Source organism: Rhinatrema bivittatum, chromosome 9 (assembly GCF_901001135.1).
Source record: "Rhinatrema bivittatum chromosome 9, aRhiBiv1.1, whole genome shotgun sequence".
Taxonomy (NCBI): Eukaryota; Metazoa; Chordata; class Amphibia; order Gymnophiona; family Rhinatrematidae; genus Rhinatrema; species Rhinatrema bivittatum.
In genome coordinates this window covers 125,959,473-125,976,498 of record NC_042623.1, presented here as the reverse complement: position 1 = coordinate 125,976,498, position 17,026 = coordinate 125,959,473, and the positions used below count along the sequence as shown (strand labels likewise).

The 17,026-nt window shown below is 43.1% G+C and overlaps 1 protein-coding gene across 2 annotated transcripts in view; it reads left to right on the top strand.

Annotated features, from left to right (window-relative positions):
* The window catches only part of AGK (acylglycerol kinase), a 170,998-nt gene that overhangs the window by 95,765 nt on the left and 58,207 nt on the right, over nucleotides 1-17,026 (top strand). For both annotated transcript variants that reach the window (XM_029616146.1, XM_029616145.1), the window contains exons 9-10: nucleotides 1,483-1,552; nucleotides 9,476-9,555. In XM_029616146.1, coding sequence (XP_029472006.1) covers nucleotides 1,483-1,552; nucleotides 9,476-9,555 — 150 coding nt within the window. The remainder of the gene's footprint in view (nucleotides 1-1,482; nucleotides 1,553-9,475; nucleotides 9,556-17,026) is intronic.

Below are 17,026 nucleotides of genomic sequence, written 5' to 3'. Positions count from 1 at the left end.
CATAGATTATTGCGGCAGCTCCTATTTTCTAGATCATTGTGCTTCTCCATCATATACTTAAAAGAGCCCTCAAGCTTTTCAATTTTTTGTGTAGTCACTGTTAGTGAGTTGCCCATTTCATCCACCCTCTCCTCAACATTTTCAATCCTCATGTTGGTTTCATTTACTGGGGACACTAGCTGGGCTGCTTTGTCCACCACTATTTGGAAACAAGTATTGAGATTAGTGTGTATTTGAGTGCAAAGCTTTTGTAGAATGTCTCTCATTAATGAAATCATCTCTGCAAAAGGTGCAGCATGGGAGATCTCAGTTTCTTCTTGTACCATCTTATTTTCTGGGCCCCTTTGTAGTACTTTTGTTGGTCCTGCAAGACTGCTCAGAACCACAGAGCTGGCAGAGAATTGTTTCCTCCTCCTTTGAGAAGATGTTAGACATTTTGAAGTCAGATAATAACATCTTGGAGGCAAATTATTATAGGGGTCCGTGGGCACTCAGCATGCAAACACCTTCCTTATAGTACTGCATCAAGATTACTTCTTGTTGGTAAGGAGGTGGGCACGAAGTATTGTGTCCAGGCAGCTGAAGGGTTTGAAAAGTCCCAGATATGATACCAAAGTGTGCTTAACAAAATTATTTATATTTTATATTCCAACTTTTTCCAAGAGTCCACTCAAAGTGGATTACAATTTAAATCAAACTTAGAAGTACAGTAACAATAATTGCAAGATCAGCTTCCAATTATGATTAAATCATATTTACAGTTTGTATTTACAATAGAGTATGATACACAAATCCTATATTGCCAGTAAGAGAGCTAATTGACCTCTGAATCAAAGTTCTTGAAATCAGAAAGTAGTGTATTCATGAAAATGTGTAAGGTGCAGGGAACAGGTATTCCCTATTAGTAGGGTAAAGGAGTCACCAATATCAATTAAATCAACTGCTTTTCCAGTTATAGTTCAAAGCATTTGATAAAGTGACCTGAAAAGTGGCCTGAAAAGGTGAGAACTTGTTCCTCAGTGCCCTGAGAATGTTATCCTGGACAATTTCAGGAGAAAGCATTATCTAAATCAGTGTTTCCCAACTCTCTCCTAGAGGCGCACCTTTTCTGTCAGGTTTTTAGGATTGCCACAATGAATATGCATGAGATAGATTTGCATACTTTGGAGATCTATTATATACAAATCTATCTCATACATATTCATTGTGGCAATCCTAAAAGGATGGAAAACCCTGATCTAAATGCTATGCTTCAGCCCCACTTGATATTATAGCAGATCTATATGATGCATTACTTGCAGACAATCCTAGATGTAACCCAGGCCTTTACTAGAACGCTTGCTATAAGTAGGCAACTTCACATTTAGGCAAGCAAGTATACTATTGGTTGGTGATGTGGGTTGACTCAGATAATTTCTATTGCTCACAGAATCTAAACTAGATGCTTCCTAATTATATTTGTTGCTTTTTGATTTGTTTTAGACAAATCACAGATGCTACCTTGGCCATCCTGAAAGGAGAAACAGTTCCACTCGATGTGCTACAAATTAAGGTAAACTTGCTTTTTAACATTTGTGATTTACTTACTGGTAAAGATGCCAAATTGCAGGAAAGACTGGAGCAGACACTACATTCACAGTTTCATGAATGTCGGGTTTGCAACTGTACAGAAATAAGCATTCACTGATAAGGGTTATATGGACTCAGCATTTAATTGCACATTTCAGACTGTAAGATCAGAGGAGTGTGAAAACTTGAAGGGCAGTTCCATCCACCCACCATTAGAGGGTCTATGTGGGTTTCTTGAACTGACAGTTTAGTCCTCTCAACTCTATAGCCTCTTTATGCTGCTGTGGATATCTGGTGCTGTTATATTTCAGTCTCTCAAACTGAACCTTGCCAGAGTTTGTTCTAAGTCATAGTTTTGCCTTCTGCCCTAGTCTTGCTTTTAGACTCTGGCCTTGTTGTCCCTAACTTGTGGCTTGTCCCTAACTTGTGGCTTGACATGTTTTGTGTTCTCGTTTTTTTCGCCCCTGTTTGTTTTGGTCTGTCTTTGTGTTCTCATCTGGTCCTGAGTGCCTTTTGTTTTAGTGGTTGCTTTCTGGTTCCTGTTCCTGCAACAGCCCTACCCTGCTCTTGTGGGTACCTTCAAATTCCCTTTGTCCAAGTCCTACCAGCCACCAGCACTTGAGGGCTCTGTTGGTCAGAGAAGTTTTTATCATATTATTACAATGGTCATTTTAGTGTAGGCTTCTGTCCATTATTATCAAACAATATTGGCAGTCCTGTATTTTTAGTATATGCATAGAGTTCATTTGCAGTTGCAGAAAGGGAGTCTGTGAGGTGGCCATAGTTATGAGAAACAGTTTAAAATTATCTTATATAGGAAAAATGATGATCAAGGTATGTAAAAAAAAACCCAACCCATTGATCTAACCAAAACAGAAATGTCCAGTACATCAATGAATGATCAAAGCGTGGGATAAACGCTGTGGATCCATAAAGTCTTGAGGATGTGAATGGAATGAAATGAAGAGAAGAGGCATGGGGGTGGCTTGCGGGAATGATGGCTATTACCCTTATTCAATAAACATGCACAAGATTAATGCGACTCCAACATTGCTCTAAACTTCAACGGCAAGAGGAAATGTGGGAAAAAAGATCTGCATTCACGAATAAGCGTGGGAGTAGCTTGCTTGTTGCAGCGGTTACTACCCCAAACCAAATTAGCCTGATGCTTCACTTTCATTGCATATCCAAGCAACTCTCTGCTTCAGTGGCAGGGGGGAACGAAGAAAAGAGGATTTATATTCAAACAACCAACAAGGACTAAATCGCACAGGCTGGAAAAACAAATAAACGTGGGAGTAGCTTGCTTGTTGCCGCGATTACTACCCTGAACCAATCAAGCCTGATACTTCACTTTGAATACATATACAGCGCAGCTCACTGCTTCAAAGGCAGAGGGAATGAAGAAAAGAGTATTTATATTCAGACAACAACCAACAAGGACTAAATTGCACTGGCTGGGTAATCAAATAGGCGTGGGAGTAGCTTGCTTATTGCGGCGGTTACTACCCCTAACCATTTAGGCTTGATACTTCACATTGATGCAACTCCAGCACTGCTCTCTACATCAGTGGCGGGGGAGGAAGGAAATTAGAACCAAAAAGTTACCAATAAGTGCCCTGACCTCAGCGGTCAGAGTAACAGATAAGTATGAGAAAAATAAGTACGAAAGCTTGCTGGGCAGACTGGATAGGCCATTTGATCTTCTTCTGCCATCATTTCTATGTTTATATAATTAAATACAATTCAATATATTTCCAAGATTTTTATGTCATAAAAAAGTATTTGTCAATTGGAACTTAGCCACTTCTAATGATATTTCACAAGAGGAACGGCTCCATGAGCCACCACACGCACCCCCATCGCTCCCTGAAGCTGGCGGAATCATCCTATTGCAGCAGAATGCTGCCATTTCAGGCAGAAGACGCCGTTCTCGGCTGCGGCCCAGGACACCGCCATGCCAGTGCCTTTCCGACCTCCCCTTAGGTGCATGTGTACCCAACATGTGCCTTTTTAAAGGGCCCCACTGCAGGAAGATAGCCATAGTGTCCTCTGATGACATCACCAGCTTTCCCCTTAAAAGGCTCTGTCAGAGGAGCAGTCCCTCATCTCAGCAATGGATATCCTGCTTTGCAGTGCATGTTGCCAGCGTTCTTGATTCCTGTGTTTCTGTGCCTTGTCTTTCTTGTCCAGCCTCGTCTCCCTTGTCCTGCCTTCCTTGTCCAGTCTTGCCCATCTTGCCTGTCTTGTCCAATGTTTTCTGTGTGTCTATGTCCATCTTGGCTTGACTCTCTAGATCTTGACTCTCTTGCTTGGACTTGACCACGATTGTCTTGCCACCTGGACCTGACCACTCTTGATAGCTGCCTGCCCCAAACTTAGTCTGTTCCTGACTCTGTTAGTCTGCTGCCTGCCCTGACCTTGGTGTGCCTTTGGACTTCAGTTATCTTCATCACCCTAGGGATCTGCCTAAGTCCTGTCAGTCACCAGAACCCAAGGGTTCAACCTGAGTGGGGAGGTGACTGGTAAAGTTGAAGCTTCAGACTGTCTCATTGTAGAGCGTGTCCACCAGCTGCCTGCGTAGGCTTTGTGGGTTTATTCTTGAGGCTGCATCAACTATGTTGCAGCACAAAGGGCTCACTCACATTTAGATAAGCTCTGAGCTGAGCAGTGCCTTTTTTTTTATATAACACATTCCGCATGGGCAGGCCATTCTCTCTGTCGCCATCTTAATCAACTACATTTGAATATATATTTCTGTAGAAAAAATTACATTTTAATATGATAAAAGAACTAAAAACTCTTGCAGATGAACAAGGATTAATTCTTATTAATTTTTAAAGACAATTTGAAAAACATGGAATGGATTAGAACATTTTGTAACGAAAAGTATCCGTTAAGTAAATAAAAATCACTCCCTAATGCTCGCGATAACGTCATAACGCATTTTGATAAATGACCCTATTAAATTGTGAGCCCTCTGAGGACAAGGACATATTTATAATACCTGAATGTAATCTGCTTTGAAATGGCTGAAAGGCAGAATGTAAATCAAAGAATAAAGAATAAATTACCTCTGTCAACTGATAAGGTTGTTAATACAAACAAAAAATATACCGTACTTAGAAATGTCTTTATACATCCGCTTTGAATATTGAGCTATAACTGAATATAAAAATGGAATAACTATAATACAAATGCTAGAAGTCTAAAAAATAATATGGGAGAGTTAGAGGATGAAGAGATTGATTAAATTGGACTTCTCACAGACCTTGTGGAAGGAGGTTAACCAATACCAGGATACAAATTATGTTGAAATAACAGGATGGATCAAATTGGTGGAGGGGTGGCACTTTGTATTGAGGGCATTGAGTCAAACAGGATAAATGTTCTGCAGGAAACAAAATGCAATTTTGAATCTTTATGGATAGAAATTCCAGGTGAAAAGGGGAGTAAAATAGCAGTGTTGGGGGGGGGGGGAGTATTAGCAACCACATGGCCAGAATGAACAAACAGACAATGAAATGCTAAAAAAAAAAAATCAGCAGCACAATAATAATGGGTTATTTCAATTACCGCAGTACTGACTGGGTCAGTATCACATCAGGATATGCTAGAGAGGTAAAATCGCTAGATGAAATAAATGACTGCTTCATGAAGCAGCTGATACAAGAACCAACAAGAGAGGAAATATTTTAGACCTAGTGCTTAGTGGAGCACAGGATTTGGTGTGAGAGGTAAAAATGTTGAAGCCACTTGGCAACAGTGATTGTTTTAAAGTTACTGTCCCTGATTTTACATTAGGCATGGACCTTGTTTATGAAAATTTTTCTGATGTAAGAACAAAACTAATAAAATTGCTTAAACATAAAAAAAAAAATACCATCTTGGGAGTGCAGACCAGATGCATGCCATGCAGTAGAAAAGGTGGAAAGAAGGCTAACCAACTATCATTTCTAAAAAGTGAGGTGAGAGAGGCTATAATAGCTAAAAGAACATCTTTCGGGAAATGGGATCTGAATGAAGAAAACAGGAAATAACAAAAGCACTGGCAGGTTATATGCAAAGCATTGATAAGGAACGCAAAAGGAGAATTTGAAATGAAGTTTGCTGTGGAAGCAAAAACTCATAATAAAATCTTTTTCAAGTACATTCTAAGTAAAAAGCCTGTGAGGGACCATAGATGATCAAGGGATAAAAGGAGCACTTAGAGATGACAATGCCTTAGCTGAGAGATGAAATAAATTCTTTGTTTCAGTCTTCACGGAGGAAGTTGCAAGAAAGAAACACATGCCAGAAATGATATTCAAAGGTGATGATTCAGCAGAACTGAAACAAATCTCAGTGTAGCTGAAAGATATAATAGGGCAAATTGACAAACTAAAGAGTAGCAAATCACCTGGACCAGATGGTATATATCCCAGAGTGCTGAAAGAACTGAAAAATGAAATTATGAATCTATTAGTAATTTGTAAACTATAATTAAAATCGCCTATGGTACCTGAAGACTGGGAGGGTTGCTAATTTAATGCCAATTTTTAAAAAGGGATTAAGGGGTGATCCAGGAAACTACAGACCAATGAGTCTGTTGTCTGTGTAGAAATGATGGGAAGGGTTAGTGACTTTGTTATGGAACAGGCTTTGTTCAGGACAAGGTTTTTGTAACATATAACATCTGACAGCTGTAGGCTAGATCAGGGATTCCCAAACTATGGCTTGAGGGCTGGATGAAGTAACGATAAAAAGAGCTTGATCCAGCCCACAGCAGCAATGGTAGAAGGAGTTTGATCTGATCTGCAATGGTGGAAGCGGGAGTGCATTCTGCTGCTAGTGCTAACTCAAAGGCCAAAGCAGGAAACTGTGTGTTTAAACTGTGCATTGCAATTCAGCACATAGTTTTCTAACGCACAGCTAATTTTTTATTTAACTCCCAATGCAGTAAGCTAATATTATGCTAATGCATTGGGAGTTAAAAAGTGTGCAGATACAACATATCTGAGTTAAAATGTGTGGAGAGGAGGCAAAAACTAGCTCAGGGCATGCTGAGGAGCAGAGAGAGAGGATGCACAATGAGGACTTACTTTGCGCAGACTGCACCTCCCAGCCAGCTCATCACTAACCATCCACAGCTCCCTCCCTTGCACTGCCAGAGGAAATGAGAGTAACCGCAGGAGACTCCTGACTTACTTAAACTAAGCAGAAAGATTTCTGTCTCCACTAAAGCCCGACTATCTGAGACGGAAGGTTGAACATATAACAAACCTGCCCTGATGCAGCATTAGCAAAACATTGACAACGTTGGCTGAGGAAACATATTGTTTTATGAGGCACTGTCTTGCCAAGAAGAGTAGAAACATCATTTTGGAGCAAGTTGAAAGATAAGTGCATAATTGATTCATTCACATGTCGGGACAAATACAGGAATCAAGAACGCGATGAAGACGTTGATGTCTCCGTTCTTAGAGCATTTAAATGTCGGGTATTACAGCTACTTATAACAAAAAACTGTATGTATATGATGTATTCTCATACATTGAATTCAAAACAACATCATAGTTCTAAGAATATCAAATGCTGATACCATGTAGTCTATTGTAGAGAACTAGAGAAACCTCATATAAAATGGCGGGCTTCACCTTCAATAGCCCTAAAAGCCACTGGTATAATTGTGCAGTCACCGGTCAAAAATCGGACCGTCACTATAGTTTAATCATTGGTTTCTCTAGTGGTAGTTTTTAGAATTTTTACATTTTTTTAAACATTTTCCATATTTTGGTATGGTCATTTCATCAATTTTAAGGGCAGTAAGATAACACTTATCGTAGCAGTAGGTGTGCAGCGGGAATATCTGACTGGCGCTGGCCCGACACGGCTCGTGTTTCTGTCAGCTTCATCAGGGGCCGGAAAATATCAGTTGTTTCCCGAGTCTGCCCAGCAATCACATCTGCTACTAGGTTACAGCTTTATCCTGACAGCTTTATCCTGAGAGCTGTCTGCTCACTGCGCATATTGTCGTGCAATGCGACCATGGTGGCTTACATCATCTGACAAGGGGGAACCAGGAGTTGGGCAGTAGTTGGGCAGTAGCCCAGTAAGATCACGACTTATTTCTCTGGGCGGAGCAGCTTTTAGCAATGCTCGCAACGTCTTACATTGCCGGAGAGGACAATGTACTGGTGGATTTCCTCAGCCGGCAGAAACTGGACCCCGGGGAGTGGGAGCTGTCGGAAGAGGCGCTGGCTCTGATATGTTGCCAGTGGGGCACTCCCAGCTTGGACCTGATGGTGTCGTGGCCACTGTTGGAAACAGGATGCTGGGCTTAATGGACCCTTGGTCTGACCCAGTATGGCATGTTCTTATGTTCTTATCTAGAACTAAAACATTGACATTCCAACTAAGATTATAGAAAATATTCTTAGAACAAGCACAAGGTTGCTAATGCTGGCAAATTCCAAGAAAACATTTACATTTGAAATGAAGATTAATTAACTTGGAGAATGAAAGTAAATTACCATACAGCCATTTAGATTATTTGTTTGTAATAGAAAGACAATTATAGAAATGTTGACAAGATTATAACTAATTTAGGGGTTGGAAATATACAACTGAAATTCTATATAATGCTGTGTTATCAGTAAAATCATTTGAGATGGAGTATATGCTAGTGTCTTACCTGGCACTCTTCCTCTCCATAAGGTAGCTTATTATTTAATGTCTAAGATTTATATTATATTATAGCAGTTAATAAAACCTTTTTCTGTACAGCTAGTGGCTTTAATCATTCTTGTTTTCAATGACCCACAACAGGGCCAGATTGCTCTCCTCCTCCCAGTAGTCTAAAAAACCCCTGGGATCTAATGCAACCCTTTGTCTTCCCCTGACCCTCCCCCCCCCCCACAACTACCACCACCACTGCTATTCCTTGAGCCAACCAAAGTTGAAAAAACAAACAAACATTAACTCCTTGGCCCAGGTCTGCCCCCTTTTTCAAACCCTTCCTTATTTGAGTAGGAAAATTCAACCCCCGAATCCTTCCTGGCCCATCCCCACCCCAGCCTTCTGACCCCTTCTCAGTACTTACTACTTGTCCCTGGGGGTCTAATGGAGTCAGCAGCACCCCCATTTTAAAAAATGGCACTAGTTGGCTAAATATATACTTTTGTCTCATCATGTGATAGGACAAAAGTGAGTATGTGGCTGATGATACCAGTGATCCAGTGGAGCATTCCAGGCTCCACTGACCACTGGGGACTTATAATAAGTACTGAGGGCAGGTGCAAGGTTGATTTTTTTTTTCCTTCCCTAAAAAAGCAGGGATTGGAAATTGGGCTAAGCCGGGCTGGGGACCTTATCCTTTTTTTTGTACTTTTCATCTTTGACCACCACAAGGGGTGGTGGAGTCTAGGACAGAGGGTCATAATAGGCCCCCGAGGTTTTTACTGTACCGCTGGGGAGGGTGCAGTACAATATAAGGGCCAGTGTGACCCTTTAAAAGAAATGGTTCCCAGGCTGTGGGGCTGCCATTCTACAGGGTACTTCGCAACAGTACTTTTCTCGGCAGATCCTGCAGTATTTACAAAGCTTCAGTTCCGTGTACAGCTTCATGAATCCTGTGGTACTTTTCAGGAAGGGAAAAATACTGAGGCTTAGTAAATAGACTCCGAGTTTGAAGTGGAAGTAGTGGAGGGAGAAATGACTTGCCCAAGATCACGAGGAGTATCTGCAGGATTTGGACCCTAGTTTGCATGGATATCTAGGCTGCTACTCTATTCTGTAGATATGGTTGTATTGGTGTAGGCTCTCTTAATTGAAAGCGAGTTATACTAGTATTTGTAGAAAGGAATTTTCCTGGGTATATGAACAGCAGGAATATGTGGTGAAAATTGCTTTTCTATTTATGTTCCAGGGGAAGAAGGATCAACCTGTTTTTGCAGTGACTGCCTTGAGGTGGGGATCCTATCAAGAAGCTTCAGTTAAAGTCAGCAAGTATGGAAGGCTTCTCATTTTCATTACGTCCTCTCAAACACAAGCATGTTTTCACACCCTTGAATATCTGTATTTTTCTCCGAGGATAAGCAGGATGGTAGTCCTCACACATGGGTGACATCATCAGATGGATGCCCGAGCGGAAACATTTATGTCAAAGTTTCTAGAACTTTGACTAGGCACATTGAGCATGCCCAGTGTGCTCTATACCAGGCATCCATGTGGGGTTCCTCTCCAGTCTCTCTTTTTCCCAGAGCTGTAAGCCCACGGTGCAAGTGAGCTCATTTTTCGCTGTTTTTGGCCTTGTGGAAAACATTCCTTTTCTCACTCTTTTGCCTGTTTCTCCATATTTTTCCATCTCTGGGTTCCTCTCGATGCCTTCCCATAGTGCTCCTAATCAGAGTTTTCAGCAATTCTGGTAAGTTTCCTTTCACGGTTGATTCCCCGTGGCGGCGGTGCCTCTTGCCCACCAGCCCTTGATGCCTGCCACCATCATTTCCGGTTTGTGCCACTTTTGTTTCATCCGACATGGCCACATCTGGTTTTCGGTGATGCAACCGGTGCCTGAGGACCATGCCGAGCACCATGGGAATCATAGTCACGGCACGGTGACCGTCCGTCACCGACGCCATACATGACATCGATGGCATCTTCCTTGGTGCTGGAGAATGACCGGGCCGAGCACTGAGGGAAACATTGTTACTACCACGGTAACCGTCCGTTACCAATGCCATTCTGGACATCAGTGGCAGTTTCCTTGATGCTGGAGAATGACCGGGCCGAGCTCAGAGGGAAATATGGTTGCCAGCACCAATGTGGTTCCGCGTTCGGTGCCAGCACTGATACTGCACCGGCACCAATGTCCATTGAGCCAGTTGCAAAGTGGGCCCGGGTACAAGAGTCTCCATGCTTCTCTGCACCCGAGGTGTTCCCCACTGACACTGGGTGCCGGGTACTGAGCCACCACAGATTCATGTGGAAGTGCCAGTAACGCCTAGCCTGTCTCCCCCTGTAGCTGCGCTACCTATATCAGCTTCCAGGGAGGAGCTGGACGTCCTCGTCCGTCAGGCTGTCCTCGATGCCTTCCGGAATCTACTAACACCAGAGCCATCGATATTCGCACTGTTGTGGTACCGCCTCATTGTGGCACCTACCAACGACAGCCTAAGTCATTGATGCCGACTCATCCTTCCGAGCCTCCACGGACCCCTATACCTATCCCGGGATCCTCGAACGGCGATGGGCACTCTAATCCCGCTTCGGCACTGATCCCATCGAGACCTAAGTAAAGGACGTGTCTGAAATCATCCCTTTCGACCTGGTCACTAAAAAGAACCAGAAGTTTTTGGGAGGGTCTAGGTCATAACTTCTTCCAAAAACTATATTGGTGTCACATATTGCTATTTACCAGCTATATTTGACACAACATCAAGGGAACCTCTCTGCCATCCACATGAAATTCGAGTAACATGGGATTGCTTCGAAATGTCCTCCCATTGCCAGAAACAGGACTCAGTGCTAGATGGTGAACCTGGCTTACAGCTCCTGATTTACGACCCAAAGTCCAAGATAAACTAGCTGATCTGCCATGCACTGCAGATAATCTCTTCGTGCACAAGGTCCAGCAGACAGTGGCTCAATTGCAAGACCACCGCGAGACCCTGGGACAGCTCTCTACGTTTCTTGCACAGCAAAGAGGGATGCTAGAAGGACCTTTTACTGCTCCCACTCAATCTGGCGGAGCTGGTGCAATCTGATATCCAGATTGCACCAGCTCCGCCAGTTGGGCAGGCTCCTGGATTTTTCAGCCTTGCCAGAGAACAGAACGGTCCATCCCACTGACGATCAGGGCTCGGGATACCATTCTCCGGACACAACAAGGCAGAGGATTTTAATCCCGCTATTTCCTACTTTCAAAGAAAACAGGCGACCTCCACCCATCCTGGACCTCAGAAATTTCAACAAATTTCTTCAGAAGGAAAGGTTAAAAATGGTGTCTATCGGCACCATGCTTTCCTTACTACAGCAAGGGGGTTGCCTTTATTCTCTGCACTTTCTATACGCTTCATAGTGAAGCAACAACATTTTCAATACCAAGTTCTGCCATTCGAACTAGCTTCGACAACTTGGGTATTTCACCAAATGCCTAGCAGTGACTGCCACTCATCTACAAAGAACAGCAGCATTCACTCATTTCCTTACCTGGACGACTGCCTAATAAGGAGTCAATCCAAACAAGGAGCTCTAAATTCTCTAAGACTCACTATAAATCTACTACATTTATTGGGAATTCTGATCAACTACCATAAATCCCATATGGAGCAGATCTGGGCACTACAGTCGCAACGGCCTTCCTGCCCAACAACCGCACAGACATCCTATCAAATTGTCCACATCTCTGCGCGCATGCAACATAGCCTCAGCCCATCAATTCTTCCATTGCTGGGCCACATGGTTTCCACGATCCATTTCACTCCTATGGCCAGACTAGCCATGAGAAAAACTCAGTGGATTTTAAAATTTCAGTGGCTGTAAGCTTTCATGCCTGATCCATATCACCGATTCAGTAATTAAATCCTCAAATGATCTTGGCCATGGTCACATCTAACTTGGGTTGGAGAGTTCGTATCAACACCCTCCAAACCGAAAATGTGTTGACTCTGTTCCATGAAAAGTCTCAGATCAACTTCCTAGAGCTTCGAGCCATGCATTATGCCCTTTATGCCTTCAAACACTGCCTCTCACACAAAACTTTGTGGATACAGACAGACAACATAGTGGCAATGTGGTACTCGAACAAACAGGGATGCACAGGCTCTTATCTGCTCTGCCAGGAAGCTGCGCAGTTCTGGGCCTGGGCTGTTGCACACCGCATGCATCTCTGGGCCATTTATCTAACAGGCATACTGAACATGCTAATAGACCATCTCAATCGATGTCTCCATCCCCACAAGTGGTCTCTGAATCCATGTGTAGTGAGTAAAATCTTCTAGCGTTGAGGTCAACCAACTTTCGAACACTTGCGTCTGAATCGAACCACAGAGTGGACAGATTTTGCTCCCTACACAGGTTTCGAAATGCGTTAGCCATGGACACCTTTGCTCGCCCCTGCAACAAAGGCCTCCTATATGCATCTCTTCCGATACCGCTCATAGCCAGAACTCTCGTGAACCTACAGCAGAATAGGTTTTCAATGATTCTCATAACCTGTACTGGCTTTGACAAGTATGCTTCCCCATACTTCTCAACCTATCATTCCAGGAACCAATTCGCCTGCCCACAGGTCAACCTCATAACACAGACTCACTGATATTCGCAGGTACTAGTAGCTTCACGAAAACCTTCCACACGTAAATCTTACCATTCAAAATCTGCAAGATTTACCAAATGGTGTGCACAAAAATGTATTGGCCCCTTTTTCCTGCCCCACTCCATCTCTATTAGGCTATCTAGGATACATTTCAGATTCTGGTCCCCACACATCCTCAGCACGGGTACACCTCAGTTCCATCTCAGCATACCACCAGGGAGTAGGGGATGCCCTGTTAACGGCTCAACCCCTTATGAGTCGGCTTATCATGGGTTTTCTACAACTTAAGCCTCCTCTACAATCACCGGTTACAGAATAGGGCCTAAATGTAGTGCTTACAAGGCTCGTGTGTTTCCCGTTCGAGCCTTTGCATTCCTATAACATTAAAATTCTAACATGGAAAATTCTTTTCCTTATAGCCGTCACCTCTGCTAAAAGGGTCAGTGAGTTACAAGCCCTTGTTACATACTCACCCGACACTAGGTTCCTCCGTGACCGAGTGGTCCTCCGTACTCACCCTAAATTTCTTCCTAAGGTGGACACAGTCTCTCCCTTTACTCAGTCTATAGTCTGCCCACTCTTTCCCAAGGCCTCATTTCTCACCAGGGCTAGAGTTTATTGCACACCTTGGACTGTAAGCGTGCACTTGCATTCTTTCTAGACCACACTGCACTCCATAGGAAATCCACCCAACTCTTTGCTTCTTTGACAAAGACAAGCTGCGAGTTCCAGTGGGCAAACAAACTCTCTCCAACTGGCTAGCAGACTGTATCGAATTCTGCTATGAGGAAGCAGGCCTTCCTCTCCAGGGGTTAGTGCAGGCACATTTTGTAGGGGCCATAGCAACATCGGTAGCACACTATCGTTCAGTACCAATTGCCGATATCTGCTAGGCTGCAACATGGAGCTCTCTCATACATTTGCAGCCCTCTACTGCTTAGATAAGGAAGTCCGTCAAGACTGCCTTTGGCCAATCTGTCTTGCAAAACTTTGGTCCAGTATAATCCCCAACTCCTTCCACAACCACCTGCTGTGATTTCAGGCTGCCTCATCATTGCCAATAGCTCCCCAATTATTGTGCCTGCTGCAAGAGTTGTCTGCTATTGGCCTGTTGTAAAATGAGTCAGCCTGTAGCTTGCTAATCACCCATATGTGAGGATTACCATCCTGCTTGTCCTGGGAGAAAGCAGAGTTGCTTACCTGTAACAGATGTTCTCCCAGGACAGCAGGATGTAGTCCTCACAAAACCCACTCGCTACTCCGTGGAGTTGGATCTGAAACGTTTTAGTATTTTATTTTTTCGCTCGCATCTTTTGCTACAAACGGGACTGAAGGGGAGACCCCTGTGAACACAGGGATCATGGCATGCTGGGCATGCTCAGTGTGCCAGTCTAAGTTTCTAATTTTAACAGAAATGTTTTTCATGATACGGCTCCGGCCAGTGACTTCACCCACTTGTGAGAACTACATCCTGCTGTCCTGGGAGAACACCTGTTACAGGTAAGCAACTCTGCTTTCACGCAGAGCTCAGAAAACACTAGAATTTTTCTGAGCATGTATGGGAAGTTCTTGCATAGCTGTCCTGTGCAAACAACCTCAGTTATTTATTTATTTATTTAATAATATTTATGAATCACTTTACTGATTTAAAAAATCACCTAAAGCAATGTACAATATTAATACATTCAACAGTTCAATCAGCTCTGTATGGGAGGTGGGAGAGATTGTGTGGCTGATTTATCCTACTTTCTATGAAGAACCCCCATTACAGGTGAGCAACTTTGCTATCTCCATCAACAATCAGCCAAGTAAATGGAGACTCACATACTGAGGATTGCTAAGGACACACAAGGTGAGACAGTCCTCTTAAAAGTGGGCATTCTGCTCATGTGATTTTATGATTCAGGCTTTTGGTGAGCAACCCTGAATGAAGAGGCAAGGATTATGTGAAAAAACTGTTTAAAACTGTTTGGCTGAGGCTAAGCCATCTTTGCCAGAAGTCTTGAAGATTATAAAGGATTATGGCAACTTTTCAGGCCTGAAATTGAATCTTGACAAATTGGAGGCTTTAGATATTTCAGATTACTTAAGGGAGAGCTGGGAAGATGTTCCTTTGAAATGGGCAAATCAGACTATTAAATACTTAGGAATAATAATACATAGTCAACCAAGGAAATGGTATTAGTGTAATATCCCACCTGTAATAAAAGAGTTTAAAAATGTTACAAAGTTGGATGCAATTCCCATTATCCCTCTTAGAATAGCTCTGGTTAGAATGATTTTGATCCCTAAACTTCTATATGTATTACAAATGATCCCAACAGTGATTCTTGCAAAAGATATTAATTTGATATATAAGCTGTGCTCTAATTTTTTTCTGGGGATCAAAAAGAGCTAGATTGCCTGTCTCTAGGTTATTAGTTCCAAAAGAAGGAGGTCTGGGATTTTCTAATATTAGATGATATAATATGGCCTGTCTTTTGACAGCTATGGGTGACTGATTAATGGATAAATCCAATTGCTCAGCATTACTTCTGGAAAAGCAATTTACCTTCTTCATAAATTCAAAATTTGTTTTGCATGCTAAAAAAGAATGTTTACCAACATTGGTGGCTCAGTCTTTATTGATTAGATCCACTAGATATGCATGGAAGTGTGTAAGAAAGCAGATGCATTTATCTTGGGAAGCATCATACTGTTTATCTCTACTAGGTAATTCCCTTTTTAAACCTGGAAGCAATCAAACAATATTTCAGAAATTGGAGACCATGGGGATTGCAGATATACAAGCATTTATTAATATATATATGTAGGAAGTATACAGACATTTGAACATTGTGTTGGTAATTTACATTTTCAAAAGAATGATTACCTTGCATATTAGCAAATACAAAGTTTTATATCCACATTACATAAGAATAAAGACGAAGGCCTTTCTTCGGGTTCTTTTGAAAGGTTATTACACATTTATAAAAAAAAGGGTATATTTCCATAGCTTCAATGTACACATTTTTTCATTCTGTTATGCAGTATCAGACATTGCGAATAATTTCTGATATATGGCAGAAAGATCTTCAAGTATACATAAATGAAGACGATCTATATGAATGTAATTCCCTGATCATAAAGGTAGCAGAAAGTGTAAACTTGAGAGAACTACACTTTAAAATAATGAATATAATTATTTTTTGGCCAATAAAGGCCTTTAAAGGTAGGATTGCAGCTACCAACTGTTGTGCCTGTCGGTCACAGATGGCTGTGCCCTCTCTGTCTCACCTCTTTTCTTTCTCTTTCCTCTCCTCTGGGCAAGATGGCTGCCTCCGCCTCTCCTCGCTGACCTCTCCAGCGTCTCTGGACCGGCATGGGCGATTGCGTTCGCCATTCTTACACTGAGGTCTCTTAGGGCGCATGCGTGCGCACGCGCGTCACCCTCCCTTTTGAATACATCATGGCGAGAACCTCGGGGGCATCCCCACCGCATGTCGTCACTACCTCCGGGTACATAGCCTCCGATCTCCAATCCAGCTACGAGTTAGCAAGGATTCCGCTCCAGCTAATTTCAACTTTGTTCAGAGACGTTTTGCTCTGAGTTCTTGCTTCTACAACCTTCCGGGTTACACTGGCTACACTAAGGGCATTCCAGGTACCTGCTCCTCGGGGGGCCTTATTCGCTCCTTGCTACCTCCGGGGTTACACTGTTCCAGGAAGGATGCTCAAGGCACCCGCTCCTCAGGAGTCTTGCTTCACTCCTGTATACCCTTCAGGTTACCCAGTTTCTTCAAGGACCCAAGGTACCCGCTCCCCGGGGGCCTTGCTTCACACCTGTCTACTTCCTGGGTTGACCTGCTTCTACAAGGACATCTGGGCTCCGATGCTCCAGGCCTTGCCTCTTCTCTACCTTCGCACTGCGGAGGTCACCTCTCCTACAGCTACCAGCCTTCGTGAGTACTCATACTCTTCAGTCTCTGCCTTGTCTCACCACAGAATAGATTCTCGGCGTATTCCGCTCCGCGGACCACTACCGGATCTACTACCACTGGCTACGTCGTGACTGGGTTCTCGGCCTACCCCGTTCCGCGGACCACTACTGGACCCCTCACTTTCCAGCTTCTGGTGAGACCTTTTCCACACTTGATACAACACAGTGCCTGGACTGAACTT